At 43.6% G+C, this 10931-nt stretch overlaps 1 protein-coding gene across 2 annotated transcripts in view; it reads right to left on the bottom strand.

The window, feature by feature from the left end:
• Nucleotides 1–694: 694 nt before the first annotated feature.
• Nucleotides 695–10931, bottom strand: part of tmem131 (transmembrane protein 131) — a 42250-nt gene continuing 32013 nt past the window's right edge. For both annotated transcript variants that reach the window (XM_026157938.1, XM_026157939.1), the window contains 16 exons: nt 10657–10808; nt 10429–10571; nt 9777–9963; nt 7817–8002; nt 6917–7072; nt 4822–5240; nt 4557–4738; nt 4349–4479; nt 3971–4089; nt 3106–3240; nt 2863–3013; nt 2591–2709; nt 2418–2499; nt 1898–2001; nt 1658–1815; nt 695–1574 (listed from right to left, as the gene is read on the bottom strand). In XM_026157938.1, the coding sequence (XP_026013723.1) occupies nt 1296–1574; nt 1658–1815; nt 1898–2001; nt 2418–2499; nt 2591–2709; nt 2863–3013; nt 3106–3240; nt 3971–4089; nt 4349–4479; nt 4557–4738; nt 4822–5240; nt 6917–7072; nt 7817–8002; nt 9777–9963; nt 10429–10571; nt 10657–10808 (2703 nt within the window). In that variant the 3' untranslated portion in view covers nt 695–1295. The remainder of the gene's footprint in view (nt 1575–1657; nt 1816–1897; nt 2002–2417; nt 2500–2590; nt 2710–2862; nt 3014–3105; nt 3241–3970; nt 4090–4348; nt 4480–4556; nt 4739–4821; nt 5241–6916; nt 7073–7816; nt 8003–9776; nt 9964–10428; nt 10572–10656; nt 10809–10931) is intronic.

Here is a 10931-nt window from a genome sequence, read left to right as displayed (position 1 = left end):
TCATACTGAGTAAATTTTTATTCTGTTTCCAATAATAAACTTTTAGCATCAGTAACATGCAACGTAACAGCACTAACGTAAAATCTCTTACATTAAAAATTACAATCTGAGACATAAGATGAGGATGCTCCACTAAACACGTGCTACGTTAACTTTAAAAATACCCTTTGGAGGGTTTCATTGGCTGTATGTTACTGTGTGCCAGTAATATATATATTCTTAACTAAAAATGTTTCCTATCATAACTTTGTCAATCGACTTTTTACTTTGTTTTTTAGGATAATGGGATATCGTGTCATAAACACATTTATGTATGAGGAACAGAACCAGCATTGTTACCGTGGATATTTGATCGGTTTTCTTCAAACAGTAGTTTTGGGTAAACTTTTAGGGCTCAGGCTTTCAGGTGAAGCGCACAACAACCTAAACCTCTCTGCTGTTCCATGTCCAGTCGTGGATGCTCTTTGTAATGAGGTCAGTGTACGTACCCGAAGCTTCAGACGGCTCTTCAATCATTCTGAGGTTTTTCTACGTCTTGGGTCATAAAGGCTGGCTTTAGACACAGAATGCACTGAGGGGCTGCAATGAGGCCCAGTGTCATATAAAGAAGGATCATTTTGAGTCATGCAAAGCTGTTTTTAAAAGCCTAAAGCTTGAAATGTTTCAATGGAATAAAAAACCTGAAACATGAGCGTTTCTGCTGAAATCCTTTATTTAATTTTGCTGACAAATCGAGGTGATGTACAATACAAACCTCAAACTTAAATATTTTTTTGATCACCTGACCAATTTATTCCCACAGAAGGCTTTGAAGAAGAAGAAAAAAAGTAGTGGGGACATGAATTTTCTTGAAGCTTTTTTGGGGGCTGTTTCATGAAGAACAACTCTGGATTTATTCAAGATCCCTGCAGCCAAATAAAAGCCTGGTGCAATGACAGACCTCAAAGCCACCAGTAGGAATCCAAGTGATGGTGAAAGCGGGACTTATGGCTTCAAATAGACATCTATTCCAACATTAATACTGAACTTAAGAGATTTTGCTCCAAGTGTCACTTTTAAAGGACAAATGCAGCCTTCGCCGTGCTATCAGCCTCTTAACTTTAGGGAAACCTGTTAAAAGAAATTCAAATAAAAGTAAGCATCCCTCCCCACCCCCACCCCTCGGGAATAAAAAGCTGCAGAGACCTATACGCAGCGCCGGGCTGGCGATCGCTCCAGGCTGCTTCTTGTCGGGAATCTGATTACATGAGAATTTGCTTTATGAGTACAGAGAACTTAAGTGCTACGGCGTGGCCTTAGTTGGTGTTGTTGGAGGAGCTGGGCCACGGCTCAGAGCTGCGCCTGCTAACGGTGGGGCCCCACATGCTCCAGGGGTTGTAGGTCCGACTCATCTCGGTGGAAGCCACCACGGCTGGCGGTGGCGACGGAGCGGAGCTGCTGACGAGATCCGTCAGAGGTGTCGAGGTGGTGGTTGGAGGGAAAGGGTTTAAGGCTGGCTCTGCACTCGTTGACCAAATGGAGCTGCCGAAGGGTGTGGTTGTAGACCACGGGTTGCGGCCGTTTCCCAGGAGTGACTAAGGGGAAAAAAATTTAATAAAATCATGAACAGGAAGTCGGAGTATCTGCGAACTGCATCATATCACAGAAAAGATCTCACTGTGGCTGAGGTGGGCGTAGAGCTGGGGGTGCTGGTCCAGGAGTGCAGGGGATCAGTGGGGCTCGGTATGTCCCAGATGGAGGAGGGGACGGTGGTAGTGAACTCTGGCCAGCTCTGCTGAGGCTCAGATGGCTTTTGGAGACTCATTCCACTGAACACTAAAAACAACAGACACCACACACATTTTAGCTGGAAGGCTGTGAACAATCTGAACACGAGGCTCTGCGTCCGTCTGCTTACCTCCCGTCAGGTTGAAGTGGTTGTTGGAGCCAAAAGCGGAGAAAGCGTTGGCCGACTGGTAGTTTGGACTGCTGGTCGTGTCGATTGGACTCCACAGTCCAGAGCTTTAAGATAAAAAGGAACGCTCAGTTAATAGAGCTGGCCCTGGGACACCGATCCAGAGTACTGCACATTACTGTCAGGCCACGATCGCAAGAGAGTGGAAATTTGTGCAGCAGTGTGCTGATCTACAAACAAGGACACAGCCACTTCCTTTCAATCCAATCCAAACATTTGTGGAGAGAACTGACGAGTTTCAGGACAGAACCGAAGCCTTGGCACCTGTTCGCAGCTTTGAGCCATTCACCTGCGCCAATACCATCCTCATAATATCTGCTCTGTCATTCCAAATAAATGAACACTCCTTTGGCAGAGCAGAATATCACCTTGTGCTTATTTCAACACTAATTTCAGCTCAATTTGCAGTAAACTGCCTCTAAAATGAGATATTTGTACTGGTGCACACTTTCCTTCCTGTTACCTGTCTGAGCTGTCGCTTTCAAAGGATCTCATGTGCTCCAGACTCTTGCCTTGGCTGTCAGTTTTACCTGCACCAGAGCCACCTGAGGGAGGCAGAAAACATCCCGTAAACAAAGCACAGTGGGAAAAATGTTCCCACTAACATAAAGGACTGATTCAGCGCTCCATATTCACCTGGGCTTTTGTCATAACCTTTAGTTACAGCGTCAGCAAAGGTGAGGTTCCCGTTTTTGCCCGGCTGCGGGAGGGCTGCAGGCAGTTTATTTCCTGGGGCTTTCTTCTGGTTTATCTCACTGTGAATATACAGCACGTGTTCAGTACTCTTGTTAGAATTGCAGCATGCTTTATTCTGACAAATCAAGATAAAACATGTCCTGTCTATGGCCTTGGCGCCTCTCACTGTTAACAAGAGTCCTAAACGACTGACTGTCCTGCATGTGAATCACCTGTTGCTGCTGACCACACTGCTGTAGGTTCCTCGAGACAGTAAGCTGGGGGAGGTGGGTGGAGGGGAGCAGGTCCCAGCTGTGGCCGATCGCTTCAGGAAAGGATCTGCATTTATCGTCTGCAGGGAGATCTGCTGAAGACTGTCAGCTGCTGCAAAAGGAGACGGGAGTAAAGCAGCTCGTTAGACTCGTCGAAGACCGGTCTGAACGCGAGCTGACGCCACCGATTGGGTCTGGACTTACGGATGCTGTTTTTGGAAAGAGGGACGTCCCACTCAGGTGAAGCGCACTCCTTCTCTCCTTCAGAGCTGCTGCTGTGTCCCAGCTCTGACGCTTTGGGGAAAAAGGAAGGCCGCCCGTCCTCCAGCTTTCCGTCTACTGTGAAAAACACGCCAAAACCACCAAGGTCATTCTGTGGAAAGTGCCTCTTAGTTGCCTGCTGGCCTTAGTGGATCCGACTCTAAGAATCAGCTGATTTTTATTCAGCATGTTACATGACGCCATGCAAAGTTTTACCTTTATAATATGACTGAACTTTGGCACTGCTTATTCGTGTTATTTTTACTTCCTCGTAATTTCGAAGACAGACACATGAAATCTATGTTTGTATAAAGGTATAAAGGAGACGTTTAATATCCTGTAAGTTGTTTTGAGCAGCCACCCAGCCCACATGAAAATATGACCCCGCAGTGAATTTTCAGAAACAGATGAGGGCACTAATGCTTTCTGATTCTGCTCCTCTACATCACAGACATTAAACTGCTGCTTTTTATTCAAAGTATGAGCCCATCATAGTGACGCTCAAAGAAAAAAAAAACCCATAAAGAACAAAAACATGATTATATCTTGGCTTTAGACCATCAGATAGATAGATAATCAGGTGCTACACCCACTAAAAGTTAAAGGACTGAGCGTCTTTAAATGTGTTTTTCAGCTCTGGAAATTTCATGTGAATATCTGCTGTATTTATGAAGCCTCAAAAATGGCAGTAAAAACAACGAGAAACCCCTCATGTACTTCGAAGGCCTGTAATACTGAAAATATTCACAGTATGAAGGTCAAATTCTGGATGGCATAATTAAATAAAGTTATTGTATACAAAACTTACATCTAGGTTTCTGTAGAGGTCTCGTCTTTGTGATGCTGGTGAGAGGATGGAGAGATTTGGAGGGGAAGTTCTTCCGCTGCTTGGTCTCCAGCGGTGTTACGTAGGGCAGCTCGAGAGAACTGAGAACACGAACGATTTGTTCAGGAAGAGAACAAAGTGGAAGCAGTGGCTTGTAGTTTAACTTGTAGGTGACTGCGTGGAGTCACACTGAGCATTTCTATGTGCCACTGATGTTTTTGGTCAGATATCAGACGCAAATAGAACATTAAGAAAAGCCTTCTGTGGAAAATGTGAGGTCATAAATGAGTCCACTGTGTTATTTTAGTCACTTTAGGATGAAAAGTAAAAAAGAAAAGGAAAAAAAAAAAAGACTCAAACCTGGATTTTTCTGCTTGGTTCTCCTTCTTTGTGATTACTTGTTTCTTCATTTTAGGTTTTATAAGAAAATTTGATGTTTCTTCTTTTGCCATTTCCGGGGTTATTGTCCTTCCTTTCTTTTTTACTGGTTCCTGGAAAAAGTGATGCATATTTTTAGCAAACAACAAACAGAGACCATGTGCTGGCACATACTTTAACATTTTTTTACCTCTTTAATGTTTGTCTCCACATCTGGATTGGAGGTCTCTGTAGTCGTGGAGGAGCTGTCGTCGTTGTCGGCGAGATCTTTGAGCTCGTCTCCCTGAGTCTTTACTGTTGACTTTTTCTCCTTCTCTTCCTTCTTTCTCTGGGCTTTTGCTTTAGCGCGCAGCTTCCCTTTGGATTCCAACCCTGCAAACGATATCAGCACACACTGTAAAACGCTGTGAACGACCACAGAGAATTTCTCCTCTCATTAAAAGTTGTGTCTGTACCTTTGCTTGGTATGGACTGAGAACTCTGCTCCTGAAGAGTTTCGGGACTGAGCGGCTCTGGACGGTCGAGGTCGTTGTCCATGGCTCCAATGAGGTTGGCGAACTCGTCGTCGGGGCAGATGCCTCTGAGAGGCAGCGACGGGCCGCCTAAGCTTGGACTCTGGAGGTCAGGCTGTTTGGTGCTGCGACCTTTGCGGTTGGTTACCTGGCAGGGAGCTGGAGGGCCTTCGTTGCCAGAGACTGAACTTCCTTTGGTGAGCTGGGAGGAAGGAGGTTGCATAGGTGGGCGGGTGAAGCTGATCCTGGACCTGTTACCCTGGCCGTCGGAGTCTGGCGAGGGACGGCTGCTGTTCTGTCGGCCTCCCCGAGCTGACCCGTTGGTGGATGCGTATAAACCTCTGGAGTTTTGTGGTGGGTCGCTATAGATGAGTGTTCACAAAGAAGTCTGTCAGTAACTCTGTATATGCACATTTATAGTTTTAACATTTAAACTGTCTCTGGGCGTTGATAAAGAGCGTCAAACACGGCGGTTCAAATCTGTGAAGCCCCTGCTCGCTGCAGGGAGAAGCACCTCATCCTCTGAGTGACACACTGAGCACTAAGTGAGCATTAACAGGAACGACGGTGACAGAAGCTTAACTTTCAGGGGAAAAAAGCTTTTCAAAATCTTATTTTGTGGCAAAATCATCAAACCTTCTCGGAGGTTTGACTGCTGAGTCTATAGATTATTTAAAATAATTTCATAATTTCTTGAAATAAATGCTCAAATAGGCTCCCAGAACGCTTTAAAGATGGCTGCCGAGTGAGAAGATTTGCATGTAGAACTATTTGGTCTTGATTTGAATTCTCAGCTGTACTGAGAACAAGCACAAGATAAAAAAAGTTTATCCGCAACCATAAAGTTTTGCTTTGTGCTCCATCTCAGTGCGCCTCCGATTAAAATTCAAATCGACTGAATGGCCGGCGATAACGGCCAATAAGCTGTTTCAGTGCCAGATATGGTAAAAACTGCAGGAAGCGGTTAGCCACAGGCAAACGGCCATCAGCAACCTTCTTGGCGCGTCAGAGGCAATTAATCCAGTTAAAAAACAGCAAAAATCTTCAAATGTTTGGACATTTTAATGACTGAAGCCTGAAGTTTAAGGAGTGCCTGATTATAAGGGCCAGATCTGGACTGCAGGTCTAAATTTTGAATGAATGAAAAATGACATTACAGAGAAATGATGCTCATTGGAGTAACTACTCAGTGCACGTAGAGCTGTGGGATTAACATGAATTTATTAATCTGTGAATTCTATAAATTTCAATGATACCTATATGAGGAGAGCTCACATGGACGCATGAATGTGTAGAGCTAAGGATGTTAACAAATGGGAAATGCTGGGGTACCCATCATGGTCGTGGTTCAAAAATGTATTTTAACTTCAGCTGCCAACTCTACAAGAAAGCAGCTCTTAGTCTATAACTAACACACACACACACACACACACACACACACACACACACACACACACACACACACACACACACACACACACACACACACACACACACACGCACACACAAAAGGCTTCACGCTCCCGGGGAAGAACAGCTGGAGGTGATGGACAGTCGGTTTCCAGGTTTGGTGAGATCTGAACTATGTGCGAACAGCATCCTAATAAATGACTTCAACATGCTGAAAAGGACTGAAAAGCTGGCTACGGACGCTTGGACGGGCTTAACGTGTCCAGGTGAGAGTCACGCAGGTAAGTGTGCACATGTTCTTTTTGTGGTTAGGAGGCTAGGAGCCAAAAAAAAATTTAGTTTGGTGTGAAAACGACACTAATAATAATAATAATATTACGTTCACCCTCACATTCAGATGTTTAGAGGTTGGACACTGATCCTGTTTTATCTTTAAAAATTGTTCTAAGTTCTGCACACAAACATTTGAAAGGATAATTTTTATTGTGCGTTTGCTGCACCACTTTTACGTCCTCTTTCATCTCAAAAATCAGTTCTCTTTACCAATATGTGCTCGCACCTTTGAACACACCCGCTTGTGCCACGTGATCGGGCTTTGCCCAGGTTGTCACTGAGCATTTACACTTACTTTGAATCAGTGTGAATTTGCACAATGTCCCTGAGATTGAAGGGTCTCCCAGTCTCCAAGGTGGAGTTGGATTCCACGGACACGCGCCTCTTGAAGGGCTCCCATATGCTCTGAGCCTCCAGGTAGGCCGTGGTGATCACTATCAGAAACATGGAACTGTAACACAAACAAACAGCACACATGAACCGTTTGTCAGATTGAGATCAAGCTTTCTGCTAACTTAGTTTAATCTGTATTCCAAAGCCGTTGCTATACAAGCATAACTGAGGCTTATAAACAATCCCATGCAAACATGTGACCTATCTGCAGAACTAGATTAAGTATCCTACCATTAAACCTGAGTGTAGGGTTACAGCGTGAGCGTGACAAGGCTGCTGCTATAACAACACTTTTTGTTTCAGGGTTTTAAACAAACATCGGGCTCATTAATAAAAGTGCAGCTCTGTCTCCAGGTAAGAGCACCTGTTAGCCTTGAACACCACCCTGTTCCCTTTGGGTGTGTGAAGGTGGAGCTGCATGAATAGCTGAGAGCAGAAATGCGTGCACACAGATCCTCTCTGCTGTTTCCTCATCCTCATCTGTCTTTAGTGAGCATACAGTCTTTGCTGTTACTTTTCTGGCAAGCAAATAAAGTTTTATTTAAATCTAATCCTGCTTTAAAATAAAAAGAGCAATCCCAGTGATAAAGAAAGAAGAGCATTGGTTATGAGCAGGAGAATTAATATTAATATTAATATTAAAAGTTACATTAAGGGTAACATAATCTTGATGGCCTAACTGCAGAAATTCAGGTTAAAACCCTGAAGTCAACTCTACAGCTACTCAGTTTTTTGTAATGAATTGATTGTCACATAGAACCGTGTTCTGCATGTTTTGCTTGCGTTGTGCGGCGACACCCACCTCATAACGATAGACACAATGATGTAGAGCTGGAGCTCCCAGGTGGGCCTGGGCAGGGTCTCTGCACATGTGGCTAACATGTGATAGGGCAACGAGGCATTGAGGACAAACACAAATTCTGAGCCGCCGCACGACACCAGCTTCAGCTCCCGGATCACTCGAGAGGAAGTGAAATCGGGTGTAAACCTGACAATAAAGGAGAGAGAGAACACTGAGCAGCCTGTCCTGCGATCCACGTGAAACCTGCTCATGGGAGGAAACACCTGGGAGGTATCTTTATGAGCTAATGAGTTATTTATATACACAAAGATATGTACAGTATAAAGATGAAGGGTGTGTCTGGTTTCAATGTTTCTTTGCCTATAATAAACATCTGAGAGGCTTTTGTCTGAACGTACACGCCTCAGAGGATCCAGCCAAATTTCTCTCTGTGTCCAAATCTTTAAAAGCATCCATTGTGTTTCACCTGACAGTCCTGATCAAAACAAATTATATTTACAGCCCAATATCACAGGTAAACTCTCACCGAGGCAGAAACAAACCAAGGACAGCAAGAAGGTTGCGTACATATAAAAACTACCAAAAATAAAGGCTTGTTATTCAAACTCATCAAATAGGTGGGCAAATCAGACAAATACACCAGTTAGACACGAGATGCATTCAGGTGTGTCAGCACCTGGGTGTTTCTGTGTCTGCACAATAACAACAGCGCCCTGGAAAAGTACAGGAATTCAAACGAAACAAAGCCATGAAAACACATTTATGGAATTCACTCAGCTTATTCTTTTCATATCACACACACACACACACACACACACACACACACACACACACACACACACACACACACACACACACACTCTTTGTGTCCAAGTGCATTGTTCCTATTTGGAATATTCGAGTCATGACTTGCAGGAGTTTATTCTGGAACCCTTTTCACTTTGAATACATTTTCACTTCATTCAAATATATTCTTTTATATTCTGATATCCGTCCGTTTGTACGTTTTCACGGGTGGTGCAACCATAAACAAAACTTATCATAAAGCAAAAAAGGAACAACAGTAAAAATGCTTCGTCATTCAGAGGACCCCCTGAGGTTGAATATGGAAAGATTAATTGCACAATAAAATGCACACCAACGACCCTATAGAAGAGATTTCAAAGTGCTTCTGAAGCAAACTTTTAATGAAGCCTTAATCTTTGAAATTTACAAAAAACAAAAAACCCAACAGGGTTGACCAATCTAGCTTCAACTGTAAACATTATCAAAAACAAAAAGGTTGAAAGCTGATCTATAAAGCAGCTTTAAAGAGAGGGCGACCACAAAGAGCTAGAAATGAGCAGAATAGATTAGCTTTAGCATAAAGTAAGCCTCAAATACGAGTGAAAAAGCTTTATAAACTGTCGTGCCCTAATAAGTTTGATAAGTCATTGTCATAGTGTCCTATATTCCCACTCTTCAGTCTCACTGCTATGTGGGTTTGAGCACTCTTTTCATACACCTGTCAGGGCAGAGTAAAGAAAGGCTACATTTCTGCCTCAGGGCTTCTGCAGCTGTAAATCCTTCTCCAATCACAGCATGGCTCTCCTGGCCACACCGCTGGGCCAGATTCTGACACCTCTTTGTTACATTTTATTTTACAAATTTAGGGAAGCAACATTTCAGTATCACTGACTGTGTTTTTGTAGCATTACTGGAAAAAGTTGAATTAATGCAGGTGTTTCCATTATTGATTCCCCTGCCTGACAAAAGCACTTTTAACTACTCCCCCGTGAAGCTAACTTTCTTCAGACTGGCTAACACCAACAAAGAGAACATTTAAACAGCACTTAAATGAGCTTCTGCGCCTCAGATGGCCATATTAGGGATGGCTCGTGTGGCGAAGGGGGGAATGCACGCACACACGCACAGGAAAACCACTGATGATGGAGGTGTGTGTGTAGCAGTGAGTCCTTACAGTATGACGAGGTCTTTCGAAGCATTTGGCTTGAGTGCAAATTCTTGACAGTTGAGAACTTTGAATCCGAATCCTTCGCAGGCTTGTCCATTGATTTCTGCCGATTTGATGGTGATCGGGAGCAAACCCGTGTTCTCCACTCTGAACGTCCTTTTCAGAGTGAAGTTTGGCTCTTTCACTTTTGTTTCTGAAACAAAAAACAGGGACAATCAAGATTCAACTTAATGTTTCAAAAGAGGAAAAATTAGATAGAACATACTGAAACACACACACACACACAGTAAATGTACTGGAATAAATCCTGTTAACAGCAGGGCTCACTGCGTGTTTGGATATTTTCATTTAGGAAGTTTAATTAATACATAATGTTGTCTTTTTCTCTGTGATATTTTACATGTCTAATCTGTTTTATTTCATTGCATTTATTGAGCTTTACTTTGCACATCTATGAGTTCTCGTGGATGGGGCTGCCTTTGAAATTGAACACTGGCAGATTTACTGATCTTTAGAAAAATAGACCAGCAGGCCAATTACTAACATAATGAGTACATATTCCTGCCAACAGACAGTTGAACTTAAGATGAACCTCTACAACATGACTGGCTCACATTGATTGGGTGACACCGCTCTCTTGCATCGTTTATAAACTCACTCTCTGTGCAGTCTTTCAACAGAGCTTCAGTCATTTTAAACCTCAGCGAGCTGCCTTGTCCTGGAAGCTTCCCTCCGACCTTCAGGCTCTCTGTCGTGCCTCGTCCGTGAAGTATGATCGTGTCGATCACCGTCAGGTTGTTTCTAAACAGATGCCCCAGTAAAGTGATTCATTTCAATGGAGGAGTGCATTTTTGTTTTAGTTTCTAACATTAAAATGTGGTATTACCTGACTATGAGGAGGGAGGAGACGCTGTGGTTTCCAATGGGAGTAAATCTTATGTTGAAAGACTTGACTTCTCCAGGCAGCAGGAGGAGGTTGTACACAAAGGGCCTGGTTGAGCCTTCTACAAAGCCTGTACTGCTCCTCATTAGCGATGTCTGTCACACAAACGGAGAGACTGTTAGAGACAAACAGCTTCCACATGCTGTCAGATCCACGGACAAGAGGACAGTGATTAGCAGCACAATAAGCAGCCGATTCTCCGATTTCCTGAAAAGCCA

Source organism: Astatotilapia calliptera, chromosome 23 (assembly GCF_900246225.1).
Source record: "Astatotilapia calliptera chromosome 23, fAstCal1.2, whole genome shotgun sequence".
Taxonomy (NCBI): Eukaryota; Metazoa; Chordata; class Actinopteri; order Cichliformes; family Cichlidae; genus Astatotilapia; species Astatotilapia calliptera.
This window is presented reverse-complemented; position numbering and strand designations above follow the sequence as displayed.